Source organism: Myotis nattereri, assembly GCF_964212035.1.
Source record: "Myotis nattereri genome assembly, chromosome: 3".
Taxonomy (NCBI): Eukaryota; Metazoa; Chordata; class Mammalia; order Chiroptera; family Vespertilionidae; genus Myotis; species Myotis nattereri.
This window is the reverse complement of record NC_138077.1, coordinates 50,948,321-50,966,777: the sequence shown is the minus strand read 5'-3', so window position 1 is coordinate 50,966,777 and position 18,457 is coordinate 50,948,321. Positions and strand designations below refer to the sequence as shown.

At 37.1% G+C, this 18,457-nt stretch overlaps 1 protein-coding gene across 1 annotated transcript in view; it reads left to right on the top strand.

Moving 5' to 3' along the window:
• Positions 1–18,457, top strand: part of ATP13A4 (ATPase 13A4) — a 123,390-nt gene that overhangs the window by 54,750 nt on the left and 50,183 nt on the right. Inside the window, exons 6-11 of the mRNA XM_081087044.1 lie at positions 841–910; positions 2,380–2,514; positions 6,190–6,259; positions 13,794–13,928; positions 17,154–17,324; positions 18,188–18,345. Of these exons, the coding sequence (XP_080943170.1) occupies positions 841–910; positions 2,380–2,514; positions 6,190–6,259; positions 13,794–13,928; positions 17,154–17,324; positions 18,188–18,345 (739 nt within the window). The remainder of the gene's footprint in view (positions 1–840; positions 911–2,379; positions 2,515–6,189; positions 6,260–13,793; positions 13,929–17,153; positions 17,325–18,187; positions 18,346–18,457) is intronic.

Genomic DNA, 18,457 nt, shown 5'->3' with positions numbered 1-18,457 from the left:
CTCCTGTACCTTAAATAGATCTAGAATGTTGCAGTATCAGCATCACCAGGAAGCTTGTTAGAAATGCAGAATCTTAGATCACATCTCACCCCTATTGAATCAGAATCTTCATATTAACAAGACCACAAAGTTATTCATATGAACATTAAAGTATGAGAAGCACTACTCTAATATATTCGACCAAGCTATTGGATCTGAACATTTATGTAGAAGGAAAGAGTGGAAAAGAAAGTAAAAGGCTAACCACAGAGAAAGTGGTTAGTATTCTCAACTGCAAAAAACTCATAAAGGTCATTGCTGTGATAATCAAAGAAACACATCTCTGGGTCTTCAGTTAAAGGGCCATATAACTTTGTGTAGAGCTATTTTTGAGAGCACACCACCTTTTCATTCACATTGAAACAAAATTGAAACAGCTTCCTATAACTGATTGGGGGTAGGAAGGTAGGCACAGCATTCCTTATCAGTAGGACTACTCTCTCCTATTGGCCCCTCCTTCCCATTTCTATGGAGCCAGAGGTGGGGAGCATGCCAATCTTGAAACACTTGAATGAGACAATTGCTAATATTAAATACCAAAATTACCCTGAGGGAAATATTTAGACTTCAGAAAGAATCTAGTTTAATAGTTGCAGTATGATTGTATTTATTGTTTTGGTACCTGGGTATCCCTCCCCCACCCCAGTTATTTTGAGAAAGACTAAGGGTATGTCACAAGGGAGGCTTACATTAATCCCCAAAATGAGAAAGTGAATATGGACTAGATATTTTTTGAATGGGCAAGAAGTGAGTTTCATTTTTATCATTAGTTACTGAGTGATCTGTGATCTTTCCCAATAGGAGGTTAATATGTGGGCCTAATACTATTGATGTTGAAATTACACCGATTTGGAAACTGCTCATCAAAGAGGTAATATTACTTTTTTTGATGCTGGATAGAAAATAAAGGAGTTTGGTTCTAGTCAAACAATCAAGAAAACTACTTGTTAATATGTAACTGTAATTTGGGATATTTTAAAAGAATGACAAGCATGTTTTTTTTTATATCTCTTTCTACTCTTTTTCTTGAAGTCTACCTTTTGCACACGGTGCCTGACACAGTATAAGATATGATGCTCATGTGTCTACATACCGCCCCCCCCCCACTGACTAGATGAACACAAATTCTTTTTTTTTAATCCTTTGTTTCTTAGTCTGTCTCAACTTTGCGTAACTAAAATAATCATAAAAATTGAAAACCTATTCTTTTCTTATGGGAAACATATGCAATTTCTTTAGCATCCAAAATTGTAGGAAGAAAAGCATCTGTTCAGACTTCTTAGTTCTATTGATCTCAAAGTGTGTGTGGGAGGGAAAGAATGACTTGGCCATCATTTACTGGGCGAATTTTTCCTCTTTGGCTCTATCATTGGGTTGATTTTTCATTTTATAGTGATTATTTGTGAAACCACATAGCTATACTCTGGGTTTTCTTCTGCAGTTCACCTCTACCTCTCATTGTCTTAAAATAAAGCTTATAAACTCAAGGTACTTTCTCAATATTTCTAGCAAGCTTTCAGGCATGAATAAAAGCAACAGAATCTGGTAGGCAAAGTTCCTGTGTGCTTCTTCCCTAACCAGAGGCAAGATTACCACTCCTGTGTTAGACAGGCGGGAATTTGAGTAAGGGCACAGAATGTTTTCAACCAAAGCAGGATTACAACTGCTAGGAGTTAGCCTCTACTTTTCCCCAGTATTCTAGGTGCTCAGTTATAGCTTACCACTCTCAGCTTGGCTCTTATGAGGAAACACCACCTTCAACTCATCCGTTAATGTAAAAGTCTTTAATGGCTTCAATTATGGCAGATACTGTGTCATAGAAAACTAGGAAGCATTCTAACTTTGTACTAGTAAACCTGAACTAATACTTCATCTTTCTGAAGGCCAGTAAACTGGACATGGTAATACCTACCCCTTACACAGTTGTTGTGATAGTCAACATAAGAATATGTGAGGCACTACTTTGTAAATTATAAGGGTAGTAGTGATTAAAAGTAGGCACTCTGGGTCAGATTGCTGGGGTTCAAGTCTTGGTCTAGGAGAGTCACAGCTGTGTGACCTTGGGCGAGTTTCTCAAGATCTAAGGTTCAGTCTCTTCATCTTTACAATGGAGATAAACAATGACATCTGTTTAATGATGTAATTATGAGAAATAAGTGAGTAAATTCAGGTGAAGTTGCTTAGTGCAGTGTTTGGCACATAGCAATTCCTGAAGAAATATAATAAGAGTATTGTGTGGGTGATTTATGTCATAGAGATGATTATGAAAATGAATGTCAATGAATAACTAAGTGTGAAGCCTAAATATCTTTCCATCTTTCTGTTTTTGTCTGCCAACAGGTTTTAAATCCGTTTTACATATTTCAACTCTTCAGTGTTTGTTTGTGGTTTAGTGAAGACTATAAGGAATATGCTTTTGCCATTATAATTATGTCCACCCTTTCCATAGCTTTGACAGTATATGATCTCAGAACGGTAAGTTTTCTCACAAAACTTACGGTCTCAGAAAGAAAGCAGTAATAACTTTATTGAAATTATGTTAGAAAGGACAGTCAGGACATGGTTATTGTCTACTCCATAATAAAAGAGACCATGCTTTTAATATCAAACACAATAGCTGACGTTCAACTACTGTTAGTCCTTTTTCTTCTCTCATATCCCAATTCCTAAACTTTCAAGTTATTTTTGTTCTCTCTTTGGCTTATTCATGGTGATTAGGCAGAAGATTATGCACACATTTATGAGTCATTAATAAATGAAAAAATATATCTAGAGAATACTGATAGATGTTGAAGATGATGGAAAAGGGTGGAAGGTGGAGGAGTCTCTGTATAATATTAACTTCTTTGCTTTTTATGTTTGGCTGGTACTTACTTGTCAAAGTCCAAATCCATATCACGGTTTTCTTTATGTCTACACCAGGGCATGTAGGTGCTGTTGGAAAAAAAGTCACATGGAACAGATCAGTTGATTTCACTATAAATCATGAATGCCCACCTCATCTGGACAAGCTTTCCAGCCTTTGAAATTAAGTTTTCAAACCAAACCTCCTTTTAAGTTCCTGAGATGCCTAGCTGCCCATATCCCACTTTCCCTCTGATTCAGCAGATAACCTTGCCACGTTTTTCATAAAGACAGAAGCCATAAGACAGGAATTTGCTCAACTCTCCACTTTCCAGCTGTCCAATGACCCTTCTCTCCCCCTCCATCCTGCCTTGATCTCTCATTACAGAGGACAAAGTGCCTTGTGCCTGCCTTGAGAGAGTATCCTCTCCAGCCTGCTCAGAGTGCTTATCCAGTCATCAGATGATCCCTTCTTGCTCCCTCTCCTCAAGAGCCTTCTCATTAGCACTTAAACATGGTCAGACTTCTCCCAACTTAAAAAACTTAAATAAATGAAACGATCCCTTCTCTTGACCATTCTTTTACCTTCAGCTATTAGTCTACCTCTCTACTTCCCTTTACAGGAAAACGTCTTGAGTTCTTTATGCACACTGCCATTGTTTACTCATCTCCTTCTCATGTTTTGCCTATACTACCTAGGTTCTTCTCTCATGACTATTTAAACAATTCTTGTTAAGGTCACCACTATGATCTTAAGGCCTTAAAATTAAGGTAGTTTTAATTCTTTCAAAAAGTAATTTTTTTAGCTATTTTTTCTTAATAGAAAGAGTAATATATATGGATATAATAAAAATTTCAAACAGTATAAATGAAAAGTAAATATTTCTCCCACTTTAGTTCTCCCACTTTAGTTCTCCCACTGTCCACGTTACCTTTCAAGAGGCATCTACTGGAACCAGATGTTCTATATATTTTCAGCAATATTATACACAGATGCATTAACTTGTTTTACACAAATGGAAGTACATTATATGTATACTGTCATTCATATACTTTCATATTTTTCCTGAATAAATCTTGAATATCTTTTCATATCTGCACAAATATGTTTTCTCTAGATGTACCATAATTTTTAAACCAGGTTTACATTAATAGATGTTAGGTTGTTTCTAGTCTTTTACTATTAAAACAATGCCACAATGATGATTCTCGCACATAAATCTTTTCACACACCCACATACCTGCATATTTATAAGTATGTATAAATTACAAGTCTGTAATTTATATCACATATTAATACATATGTCGTAACAGATATATGTATAATTATCTATATCTATATTGATATGAAGATATAAAACTTATGTAATTGGAATTACTTAATCATGAGCTAGGTATAGTATTTTAATAAATATTGGCCAAATGCCACTTACCCAAGTAATAACAATTTACACTCCTCCCAACAGTAGATGAGTGTTTTCCTTAGCTTTGCCAATATAAACAAAAATAGAATCCAATAAATTTAATAGTATGTTTTCCACTGAGTGGAGCACTTGTTCATGTTTTAAGCTGTTTGTTTCTTTTACTATGAACTGTATTCTTGTGCTACATTAATTTGGTGCTTATTGGTCTTTTGCTGAGTTTATGGTCTCCTTCCCACAGTGGATCCTTTTATCTCTAGTACAGATTTCACTCAGCCTCTCAGTTGCATTTGACATAGTTAATGGCTCCAGTGCTTCTTTATCAAGTACTCTTTTCCTTTGGCTTCATAGACAACCCACTCTCCATGCTCTCTAGCTGCTCTTTTCCATTCTCATTTATAGTTTATCCTCCCCTACCTGACCTTTTAAAATAATGGGTGTCTAAAAATAAGAACAATATGAAAATGTATACAACACATACACCATCTTGTATACCATGTGTGTTCCATTTTCCGCTCCCCCTCCACTTGTTCAGTCACTTGTATTAGTTTCTTGTGCATTCTTTCAAAAATTGTTTTAGGCAATTTGAGTAAATATATATATATATTTCTTATGCAAAGGTAGCATAATTATATTATTTTCTACATAGCTTTATTATTATTAATAATATGTGTTGAGGGTGTTTTCATATGAGTACACTGAGAGATTTTTCATTATTTTTATAGCTGCATATATCAATAACTTCTAAAGGCATATGCTAAATGACTTCTAATTTTATATATATCTCAAGTCCAAATACCTCTTTTGAGTTCCAAACTCAGATCCCACAATCTATTTCATTCAATATCACTTCTTCAAGAAATATTTCTGCCAATTCCATTGGCTGTATATGCTCCAAAAGCACCTTATGTTTTTTGTCTCTTACTACTGATTGTAATGATATATTAATATATATGATTATTTAATTAAATGTATTTCTCCCATTAGGTGGTAAATTGCTTGATGATAAGAACCAAATTTTGTTGTTGTTGACCGTTCATATTATTCCCAACAGTTAGCATAGTTCTGGGGGGCATAAAGGTTGTTCAACAAATGTTGAGTGAATGTATGAATAAATAAAAGTGAGTTAATAGCAGAACACTCTGTCTTTGACCTTATCTATTCTAGTAACCATTCTTAAGATATATTAATTGAATTTGTAAATGATTTGAAGCTAGTAGATTTAGAGAGTTTCTTAAATGACAAAATCAGAATAAAAACTCACACTAAATGATGGGCACCTTTAATCCTCCCACCCCCAGAACCAGATAAAAGGTTTTTCACACCAAGTTGTTTAATATATGTAAAATAAAATACAATTTTATTATATTTTTCTTGTTATCTTTTATCGATTCACTCTTAATATACCATATAGTTAATATATTAGAACAATAAATACTACAAGCAAATAGTAGGAACAACCAAATTCCTTATAAAGTTATAGATTAAGAACTCTGATACAGGATGTCCCAAAACCGAAATAATTCTTAGCTCTTAAAGATAGTTAGTATGCTAAATGTATATCTGAATGATCAAAGTTCTAGATATTATTTATCTACTTAAAAAAGTAAATAGGAATTTATGGATATCAAAATCTCCTTTGAATGGAAGAGCATGCTGGGAAATTCCTTTATGCTAGAGAATATGCACTTCTCATTGTTGATTGAAGAAGACAGTTGAATGCTTTAATAATTGTGTAACAAGCTACTCAGTATTGTTTTTAGCCAGTACTTTCAGTTGGCCACAAGATAGTGCTCCATCTTTAAAGAAGGCAAATACTTCACTGAGTAATATCTGGGACCTATTCTCAAATAAATAAACCTTTTCTATTTTCCCTCCTTTTCAGCAATCTGTAAAGCTCTACCGTCTAGTTGAGTCACATAATAACATTACAGTCCCTGTATGTGGGAGAAAAGGTAAGTCCCACTATTTTAGATGTATGTGCTGTCCAAATGCAATCAGAAAAGTATTGAAATTTGTATTTCTGATGGTTCCTACTACTTTTTTTTTTTATCTCCTTCTGTGCATTTACCTAAAGAGAGTGGAGACTGGAGATCTTTTCACCTTAAACAAACAACTTTTTTTTGAGATAAAAGTGATACAGAATAAAATGAACATAAACTATTCAATTTGATAGTTTTGATATATGTACATGTTAACATGAAATTATCACCAAGATAACAATAATGACTATTTATTACCCTTTAAAGTTGCATTGTGCCTGTTTGTAATCTTCTCTCTCAACTTCTTCCTGCCTATCCCTAAGCTCAGGCAAGCAGCTTTCAAGTTTAGAATTTATATAAATGGTATTGTACAGTACGTGTTTTTTTGTCTTTCAAAATATATTTTGGGTTAATTTTGGGGGGATTAAAGTTTATAGATATTTTGAAATTCATCCATTTTGTTAAGTATATCAATAGTTCTTTTTTTTTCACCCCCGAGTAGAATCCCACTGCATGAATTTGTTCATTTATTCACCCGTTGATGAAAATTTGGGTTGTTTCCAGTTTGGGGCTATTACAAATACTGCCACAATGAACATTTGGGTTCAAATCTTTGTATGGACATAAACTTTCTTTTTTTTTGTGGGAAAATACCTCACTGTAAAATGGCTGGATCATGTGGTAGAAAATGTTTAACTTTCAAAGAAAATGCCAAACGTTTTCCAAAGTGGCTCTGCTATTTTATGTGCCCACCAGCAATGATTGAGAATTCCAGTTGCTCCACATTTTTTTCCACAACACACATTCTGTGCTCTGTATTGTGTGTTCACCACCCCAAGTCAAGTCTCCTTTCATCACCACTTGTCCCCACCATACACTATACACTCCTCCACCTCCCCTACCTCCTATAATCACCACACTGTTGTCAGTGTCCGTGAGGTTTTCTATTTTTTACTCAATCTCTCCATCCCACCTACCCAGCTCCTCTTCAACCCTCCACCATAATGGCTGTCAGCCTGTTCTCTATCTCTGAGTCTGAATTATTTTGCTTGTTAGTTCATTTTGTTCATTAGATTCTACATTTGCCAACACTTGATATATCAGTCTTTTTAACCTTAGCCATTTTTTACAATTATGAGTTATATTTCATTGTTGCTCTACTTTGCATTTTCCTAATTGACTAATGGCATTGAACACCTTTTCAGGTGCTTATTTGTTACTTCTAGATCTTTTACTTTTATTAAAGTCAAGCTTATTAATTTTTTCTTTTGTGGATCATGCTTTCTGTCTCATAGCTAAAACATCTTTATGTAATCCAAAGATTTCCTATGTTGTCTTCTAGAAGTTTTATAGTTTTAGGTTTTACATTTAGGTATATATTGTATTTTGAGTTTTTGTAATTGAAGTTCATTTTTTACAAACAGATATCCAAGTGTTCGAATACCATTTGTTGTAAAGACTATTCTTTCTCAAGTGAATTGTCTTTGCAGTTTTGTCAAAAATCAGTTGCTTATGCATAGGTGGATTTATTCATGGTTTCATTCTATTCTACTGATCTATTTGTCTGTCTTTATACCAATTCCACATAGTGTAGCTTTATAATAAGTCTTGATATAGAATAATGTTAGTCCTCCAGTTTTGTTATTCTTTTTTCAGTGTTGTTTTTCGCAATATTGGGCCCTTTGCATTTCCATATGACTTTTAGAAACAACTTATCAATTTCTACCAAAAAACAAAACAAAACAAAACCCACAACAAACACATGCTGAGATTTTTTTATTGGAATTCTGTTGAATCTGTAGATTAATTTGTGGAAAATTGACTTACTCACAAATTTGGGTCTTGTGGTCCATGGACATGGTACATCTCCCTATTTATTTAGGTCTTCTGTGCTTTCTCTTAGTATTTTTCAGGTTTCGGTGTATGGGTCTTTCACACTCTTTTTCCAGATTTATTCTTAAGTATTTTATATTTTGATGCTGTTATAAATGATATTTTTAAATGCAAGTATCCAATTGTTCCTGTGCCAATAGTTTCCTTACATATGTGTGTTGATTACTAGTCTGCTAAATACTAAAGGAGGATCCTCTGCAGGTCTTTGTGGCTCTCTTCTGGGCAGTTGTCTCTTCTCTAATACTCTGGGCTGTGAACTCAAACCACCTTAATTTCCATAGACTTTTAAATTTTTTTATTTATTATTTTTTTCTTTATTGATTAAGGTATTACATATGTGTCCTTATCCCCCCAATTTTCCCCCACTCCCTTAGTGTCTGTTGGTTATGCTTATATGCATGCATACAAGTCCTTTGGTTGATCTCTCCCCCTTCCTACCACCCTCCCCTCCCTTCCCTTTGAGGTTTGACAGCCTGATCGATGCTTCTCTGTCTCTGGATCTGTTTTTGTTCATTACTTTATGTTGTTCATTATATTCCACAAATGAGTGAGATCATGTGATATTTATCATTCTCCGACTGGCTGATTTTGCTTAGCATAATGCTCTCCAGGTCTGTCCATGCTGTTGTAAATGAGAGGAGTTCCTTCATTTTTATAGCAGCATAGTATTCCATTGTCTAGATATACCAATTTTCTAATCCACTCATCTGCTGATGGGCACTTAGGCTGTTTCCAAATCTTAGCTATGGTAAATTGTGCTGCTATGTACATAGGGGTGCACATATCCTTTCTGATTGGTGTTTCTGGTTTCTTGGGATAGAGTCCTAGAAGAGGGATTATTGGGTCAAATGGGAGTTTCATTTTTAGTTTTTTGGAGAAACTCCATACTGTTCTCCACAGTGGCTGCACCAGTTTGCATTCCCACCAGCAGTGCACGAGGGTTCCTTTTTCTCTGCATCCTCGCCAGCACTTGTTATTTGTTGATTTGTTGACAATAGCCATTCTGACCGGTGTGAGATGGTACCTCATTGTCATTTTGATTTGCATCTCTCGGATGATTAGTGACTTTGAGCATGTTTTCATATGTCTCTTGGCCTCTGTATGTCCTCTTTTGAAAAGTGTCTATTTAGGTCCCTTGCCCCCCATAGCCTTTTATCTCTATACTGAACTCAAGTATCCTCTGAACATAATCTGGGTTCCTCCTCCCTCCATAGTGGCCTGGAAACTCTCTAAAGGTAGTAAAGTGAACAATTATAGGGCGCTTTTATTTGTTTCCTTTTTCTTTCTTTCTTTCTTTCTTTCTTTCTTTCTTTCTTTCTTTCTTTCTTTCTTTCTTCCTTCCTTCCTTCCTTCCTTCCTTCCTTCCTTCCTTCCTTCCTTCCTTCCTTTCTCTCTCTCTCTCTCTCTCTCTCTCTCTCTCTCTCTCTCTCTCTCTTGCTTTTGTTCAGTGTCTAATACCATTGTTTCATATATTTTGTATGGCTTTTTTCAGGTGCGCAGATAAAGCTGGACCTTTATGTTACATCTTGGCTGAAAACGAACCTTTACCTTTTAAAAAATGTCCTGGGCATCTTCTTCTCTTAATTTTCTATAACAAAATATTTTGAACATATACAACAATGCAGAGACTATGCTAGTGAAACCCCACATACCTGTCACCCAGATTCAATGATTATCAACTCATTGAATCTTCTTTTCTGCTCTTCTACTTCCTCCTTCTCCTTGGATTATTTGTGAACTATTCCAGCTGCCATATCATTTCATTAAAAAACATTTTAATATATACCTAAAAGATAAAGACTTCCTTTCAGTTCCTTTAGCACATCTAAAATAATACTCTCATAATTTAAAAAATCATCAACTGTACAGGCAGTGTTGAAATTTATCAATTGAGTCAGAAGTGTGTATGTGTGTGTGCATGCACATTATTACTTATGATATATATGATATATAGTCTATACATTTTCAATTCAGAATCTAAATAAAGTCCATAAACTGCAGTTGGTTGATAAGTCTCAAGTGTATTTTGATCCATGCTTTCTCTCTTCTATACCTTATTTTTTCTTGCAATTTTTGAAAATTATATTTATTAGGTGACATTGGTAAATGAAATTATATAGGTTTTAAATGTACAATTCTATGATACATTATCTGTATGTTGCATTGTGAGCCCATTACCCAAAGTCAAATATTCTTTCCATGCATATCTTTTGATAAAAAAAAATAAGTGTTTCATCGCATGGTTTCCACAGTTCAGATTATATTAGTTGCATACTCATGGAATTATTTAACATAATTTTCTACTCCTTGTATTTCCTATAAATTGGTAGTCAGATCTGAGGCTTGTATTTTGGCAAGAATGCTTCTTAGTTACCATTGTGTACTTCTTGAGAGGTACATAGTATCTGATGTCTTCTTTTTGTGATTTAGTAGACATAAATGCTCATGATCTAGATTTATTATTTCATTAGGAATTTCAAATTTCTACTTCTATCAAGCCATCTTTATATATTAAGTGGAATATTTCTGTAAATACTAGTAGTCTAAAAAACTATTTCATTATCTGGAGATACAGTTTAAGAAAGTACATAGTATAAAAAGGCTATTCCTCATTATTTATCAGCCTTTAAAAGAATGGGTTAATCTTCTAGCATTTTCAAAGGTGTTTTTTTGTTTGTTTTCTTTCAGTGTCGTGAATATACAAGGTTAAACATGGTTGATACATTTCATCCATTGCAGTTTTTATTCTTATTCAAATTGTCCCTTTTTTTGGCCATTCAGAGCCTCTTCAGGTTGGCTCTTAAGTTCCTTTGACATGATCCTGTAGTCTTTGGATGTTTTAATGATTTCTGGTATAACAAGGTATTCCAAACTCATTTTGACTACTTCCTGCTCCAAACTGAGACATACCCATTTTTCCAAGGAGCCCTTAGGTATGGTACTTAGAGACCTCAATCAGAGCATAAGGAGTGCTCATTTCTATGGTGTTCCTAGGCCTTTTCAGAAGGCATACCTAGGAAATAATATAAAGGTAAAATACATTATGGAGTTCATACTGACAGTTCCAATTCATGTTTAGAAACATGGATTTTTTATTTACCCTTGTTAATTGTACTATTGTCTCTCCTTCTCCATACCTAAAGTCAGGATTCTCAGTGACAACAACAAATTACTCATTTGCTTTATCTTGTTATGCATAATAATCTCAAAATAACAAACCAACACACCCAGCAACAATATGATTCCAATCCCTTTTCCCTCTACCTTATATAGTCATTCTCTCTATAGTTATCATTTTTGCTTTTGTTTGGCTTATTCTTACATTCATAATATTTAGAGCTATATAGTATATTTACAGAATAATAGGACACATGTTTATGCTGCTGATTTTAGATAACAGGAGTGTAACATGCGCACTTAATTTATATTTCCTGATACGTACATTTTACATACTTAACTATGTTTCCCAGAAACCCTTTCACAGAAAGAGATATAGAGATTCTTCATTCATTGTGTCAGCTGACTAATACTGTCTTGTGTGGAGGAGTCGTTGTTTACTCCTTCAGTTCTCTGTTGAAGGATTATTTTTTTCAGTTTGTTACTATGCCAAACAGTGCTGTAATTAAAAAAAGCCTTGTGCATATGCCTTTTCATGCTTTTTTTTTGTCTGTTCATAGCTTTGCCAGTCTATCTTTGGTATAGAAGTAAAATTGCTGAGTTATAGAATAAATGCATTTTCACTTTAAAGAGATAGATATTGCCAAGTTTCTTCCGTTAGACTTTGTACCAGTTTGCATTTGCACCAGAAATGTGTGGAAGTGTGTTTCCTCAGTCTTGCCAACAGAATATACTGGCAAACATTTAGACTTTTCTAATCAGATAGGTGAACAATGTGATGTCATATATATTTCTCATTTTTTTCTTTAGGAAATAATTTAAAACTTATGGAGTTGTTGCAAGAATAGGCCATATTACCTTTTTTCCTGAGCCATTTGAGAAGTTGCTGACATGTGGCTCCATAACCCTCCATATTTAGTGTATGTTTCTTACAAATCAGGACATTCTTCAATATAAATGACAGTATAAACATTAATAACAGAAAATGAACATTGACATATTAATACCAACAAATGCTCAGACCTAGTCAAATTGCTCCAATGGTTTCTTGTTCTTTATAGGAAAGGACTTGTGAGTGCACAATAGTGTTATTTGCAATATCTCTTTAATCTTCTTCACTTTTTCTTGGACCTTGACTCTTTGATCTGGTTATTTTGTAGAATGTCCCTCAATGTGGATTTGTTTGATGTTCCCCCATAGTTAAATTCAGGTTATGCATTTTTTAGCTGGCACGTTACAGAAGTAATGCTGAGTTCTTACGGCTTCTTTTCATGTGGTACATACTTTAAATTTGTCCTATTACTACTGAAATTAGTGTGGATTACTTAATTAAATGGTGTCTGCCAGGTTTTTCTATTGTAAATTTACTTTTTTCTCTTTGTAATTAGTAGTTATTTTATTAAGAGATACTTTGAGACTATATATCATCCTCATCAAATTTTTACCCACTAGTTCTAGTATCCATTGATGTCCCTTGGCTAGATTAAATATTGCTTCAATAATTAAATGGCGATATTCTAATTTTATCTTTCCTTCTACATTAATGGATTGCCATTTACATCCATATTACTTCTCCATCTGTCTATTGAAAACCATCAATTTACACTGTTGCCTTCAATTCTATGGAGACCACAGAGTTCATTCTGGTTATATTTATAACTTCCTTGCCTCAGTGAGAAATCTGCCTCCCACAAGGCTCTTTATATCTAATTATTGTGTCAGTCTCACCTGGATGTAACGCATCATCAGTCATGCTGATGTCCCCCCGCACTCGCACGCTAGGACTTCAATATCTGTCACCAGGCCACTGCCATTCTGGGGACCCTTTTCTTCCTGCACGGGCTCTGACACCCTGCACCAGGCCATCCTTCTCAGGTTCCAACATCCACATAAGCTACCACCCTCATTCCCCCCTCACCCAGACTCCTGGATGGGTACCTATCTTGCTTAAGCCCTTATAGCTTTGGGACTAAATAAGGGAAGAAAGAAGTAAAGGAAGGCAGGAAAGCAGGAAGGAAAGAAGGAAGAAATTTTCATTTTTCTTATTATGAGTAAGAATGAGCATCTTTTCAAATGTTTAACATGCCCCTTACAATTTCTGTGTGTATGTGTGTGGTGGAGGGGGGGACTATCTGTTAACATCTTCTATCAATTTTGCTATACATCTCTTTTTTTTTTAAAGGAATTCTATGTATTAGGAATATTAATCTTTGTCTATACTTTAAGTTTCAAACATGTTTTCTGAATTTCTCATTTGTTTTTTCTTTTTCTTTTTTTTTCTTTTTTTTTTTGCCTCACAAAGGTTTTTAATTTTTTTTGGTAATTGAAGGTATTGCCTTTTTTCTTATTGTTTCTGGATTTTTAAATCAATGTTGAAGAATAACTTTTTTGAAAGTGCTCTGATTGCTTTCTTAATTGATTTCTAATTTAGGCAGATGTTGGACTATGTTTTTGTGGGGGAAAAAACTGACTCAACTCTGTCTTCTCACACTTTCAGCTGGAGTCGAAGAGCTGGAATCACGCTTTCTCGTCCCCGGAGATCTATTAATTTTGACAGGGAACAGAGTGCAAATGCCATGTGATGCCATTCTGCTTGATGGCAGCTGTGTGGTGAATGAAGGCATGCTGACAGGTGTGGTTCTGTCTCCGTCTTCAGCTTCCCCAGTGCTCCCAGGCTCCTGTACCTGAATGACAAGGGCAAAGTGTGGGGCAGCTGTGGGCCCTCCCCATCCCCACAAATCTCATGAACAGTTCTGCCCTGGATATATCCGAGAGTTCAATTCAAAGCTGCTTTCTGTGTACTGATTTTCATACGGTGGTCACTTTTTGAGCCCTGAGCATTTCCTTCTTGAACCAAGGGTTCTTACAACCCTGTCATTTACTTTAAAATATCGTAGAGATCATTAGACGTTTCAGAATTATCTGTGGTTCTTATATTTAGTATTTTTATATAAAATTTGTCTTCAGATAAACTTGGAGGGTTTAAAAACATTTAAGAACATCCTGAAACCCACAGACTTAAGTGCAAGCGCTTCTGAGCTTGGCTTGAAAATGTTGAAAAACTTCATGAGGCAGGAGTTGGCAAACCTGGGTATTTGGGACTAACTGGAGTTCGTCTGTAAATAGCATGCTGGAGCTGGGCAGGCCCCTAGAGGTCATTGCCTCTCATTGATAAGAAACTGAGGTCCAGAGAGGAGAAGGAACCTGCTCAAGGTCGCAGTGCTTTGGATTCTCACTCGCATATGCAGAGTCACATATGGACACACAGAGGTGGTGTGTCAATATTTCTGTCAGATAAAGAAAGATCATAAAGTCTTTCGGAGACTAAACGGGAGGCTGCGAATACACACTGACATCCTTGGTTCCCATTAAAGTCCAAGTCAAATCCATTGGTCAGGAAGGTCTGAAGTGGAAACGAACACGCACCTCACTCCTATGTAAACTTACTGAAACAAACAAACAAAAAAAGCAAAGAAATCATGGCAGGTCTGTTTCCTTTTCCTAAGGAATCCATACATTTATAAACATCCCTTTTTGCTCAGACTTTTGCAATGCCAAGTGGCCCTAGCACACAGGAACATGTGTCTGACTTTATACTGCGCACTCAGCATCACCAGTGGAAGTTTTACAAGCTTTGTTCCTCAGAAGCCATCACTACTTTCACAACTTCATCTACCTCCCGTGTTTGCACTTCAACCCACTGCAACCTGCCCCTCTCCCTTCACTGGCCAAAGTAACTAGTGTCTCAATCGCCAAATCCAATGGATTCTTTAAAAAAATTAATATATATATATATATATATATATATATATATATATATATATAATTGATTTCAGAGAAGAAGGAAGAGGGAGAGAGATAAAAACATCAATGATGAGGAAACTCACTGATCGGCTGCCTCCTGCACAGCCCCCACTGGGGATGGAACCCATAACCTGGGCATGCACCCTGACAGGGAATTGAAGCATGACCTCTTGGTTTATAGGTCAATGCTCAACCACTGAGCCATGCTGGCAGGACCAAATGGATTCTTTAAATTTCTCTTTTTATTGACCTCTCTGCTGGTTTTGACTATTCTCACCATCTCTTTCTTCTGAAAATTCTCTTCTCCCTAACTTTCCAAGGCAACGCTGTCTCTCTGAGTTCTACCACCAACCAAGCCAGTCAGCTTCTTGTGCTGTTCCTCTTCCCCCATCTCTTTGATTGTTGCTGCTATGTCCTGGTCCTTTTCTCTCCTTACCTTACACTCAGTCCCTTAGAGGTCTTCTCATCCCCTTCATATCACCTCTAAGGTGATGAACTCTGACTAAAATCTTCCTTTAAACCTCTCCTCTGAGCTCTAGACCCAGATAAGTTTCTAACCAGCTACAAGACCTCTCAACATGGTTGTTACACAGGCCTCTCCAACTCAAGGTGATCAAAGGCAATTCCTCCTTCCTCCTATAATTCCTATATTGGTAAGTAATGGCAACCTCTGCTCATTCTCCAAAGTCAGACACCAGGAAGCCACTTTCAATTCCTCTGTCCCTCTAAACTGCCAATATAAAAATACTAGAGGCCTGGTGCACAAAATTCGGGCACTCGGTTGGCGGGGGAGGGGTCCCTCAGCCTGGCCTGTGCTCTCTCGCAATCCGGGAACCCTTGGGGGAGTGGGCCTAAGCCATCAGTCAGACATCCTTAGTGCTGCCACAGAGGCTGGAGAGGCTCCCATCACCACCACTGTGTTCGCCATCCATGAGCCTGGCTTCTGGTTGAGCGGTGCTCCCCCTGTGGGAGTGCACTGACCACCAGGGGGCAGCTCCTGCATAGAGCAGGATGGGACTGAAACTGACTCTCTGACATCCCCCAAGGGGTTCCAGATTGCAAGAGGGAGCAGGCTAGGCCAAGGGACCCCACTGGTGCATGATCGGGGCCAGGAAGCAGTGCAAAAGGTTGGCCAACTGGGAAGGGACTTTGGGAGGGCTCCAGGGTGTGTCCAGCCCATCTCGCTCAGTCCCGATCAGCCAGAACCCAGCAGTAAGCTAACTACAGGTAACAGCATCTGCCCCCTGGTGGTCAGTGTACATCATAATGACTGGTCGACCAGACAACTGTCTGCCCCAAGGTGGTCAGTTCACGTCATAGCAAGCGGTTGAGTGGCCTTACCATATCATTAGCATATTACACTTTGATTGGTTGAATGGATGACCAGATGACCAGACACTTAACATATTAGGCTTTTATTACATAGCATTTCCCAAGTTTTGTAGCTTCTTACTTCCTTATTTCTCAAATCCAGCACTTCCTTTCTACTCCCACTGCCAACTGCCATATTTCAAACCTCACGTTCTCCAGTGGGGATTCTTGTGATCATTTTCCAACTCAATGTCCAGCCTTTAATCTAATAAAACAATTAAACATCTCCCCATTCCCTTTCTGCCAATAGGGCCTATGGGAAAACACACACACACACACACACACACAGAGAATGAAACATGCACTTAGGGCCCTGCAGGCTTTGGATCCTACATAGGTCTCATGGCCCTTTATTCCCAAAACCCCCACATTCTAAATTGCACATTTTGGTATTCCCTACATGGTTATTTCCTGCCTATTTCAGCATCCATGTTTGGTTTTATAGTACTCACAGTAATTATAACATGGCATTATATTTGTTTGTTATAAGTCTGTGTTCCTCTCCGGACTACGGACCTCTTAAATAAGCACTATGTTTCCCCTTGTATTTCCTGTGTCTAGGGTTGTCCCTGCCCCATGGCAGGCTCCCAACGAACATCTACCATAGGATATGTAAGTGCACACATGATTTAGATGAGTGAGGGCATCTTGCCTCACAAAGGGCATGGCTTGTTTTCTGTAGGAGAAAGTATCCCAGTCACTAAGACTCCATTACCTAAGGTGGATGGCTCTGCGCCCTGGAAAACACAGAGTGAAGTGGATTACAAACGGCACATCCTCTTCTGTGGCACAGAGGTTATCCAGGCCAAGGGCGCTTGCTCCAGGACTGTGAGAGCTGTGGTGCTGCAGACTGGTTAGTCAGCATCTCTTCCTTCCATTTTGTCATTTTAATTACATGCTGTTGTTCAGTTTATTTAGTGTCTAAATAATAGGTATGGAGCAGTCTTTAGATAACAAACCAACTATACTAAATTTATATATTTTAAATGTGAATTGAACTATGGCATACACCTTTTAATAATAATAGTACTGATGATCATATTACTATTTATGTGCTTTGTAGTTTATAAACTACTTGCATATATAGTACTTGCAAAACAAAGATGCCTACATGAATCATCTGGGACCCACACAACTCAAGCGGACTTTCACAAACCATACAGCCAGGAACTGGCTGAGCTAGACCCAGACTCAGGTCTTTTAATCTCAAATCCTGAGTTCTTTCTAGGCAGGACTAGAAACAGTAAATTTGACATTCAAAAGTAATAGAAATTGAATTCGTCAGTATTTACTGGGCCACTTAGTTTAAATTCAAGTGACGTGTGTGTGTGTGTGTGTGTGTGTGTGTGTGTGTGTGTGAAAGAGAGAGAGTGAGTATGTGTGTGTGTGCGCGCATGCATTCTCAGGAGTCGTTTCCTTAAAAGGAAGCTGCCTTTGGAAAAGCTGTGCTCTGCCCCTGGTATAGTGCTCCCCTGTCTCCGGGACGCATGGAATTGAAAGTAGAGGGAAGGCAGGCCAGAGTAATAGGCTCTGAAATAGATAAGGTATTTCCATTCTAGCACTTACATATTTTCCAATTATCCTTTAATTGCACTTGGGTTTAAACGCCGTTTAAATGTCTCTAGAGAAGACAAAGGCAATGTTGGATTGAGGTTGGAAGAGCACCAGCGTAGGATTTGTCATCCTCAGAGGGTGGGGTGTGTGTTTATCGCTCAGGATTCAACACTGCAAAGGGGGACCTCGTGAGATCCATCTTGTATCCCAAGCCGATGAACTTCAAGCTCTACAGGGATGCCATCAGGTTCCTCCTGTGCCTCGTAGCGACCGCCACCATTGGGATGATCTATACTTTATGTGTCTACGTGCTCAGCGGGGTAAGCTGCCTTTGTTGCAGACGAACACACACTCACCCATGTCTGTTTTATACTCTGCATGTTGGCCTTAATCTAGGGATTACAAACATGGAAAACAAAGCCAAGCCCTGAA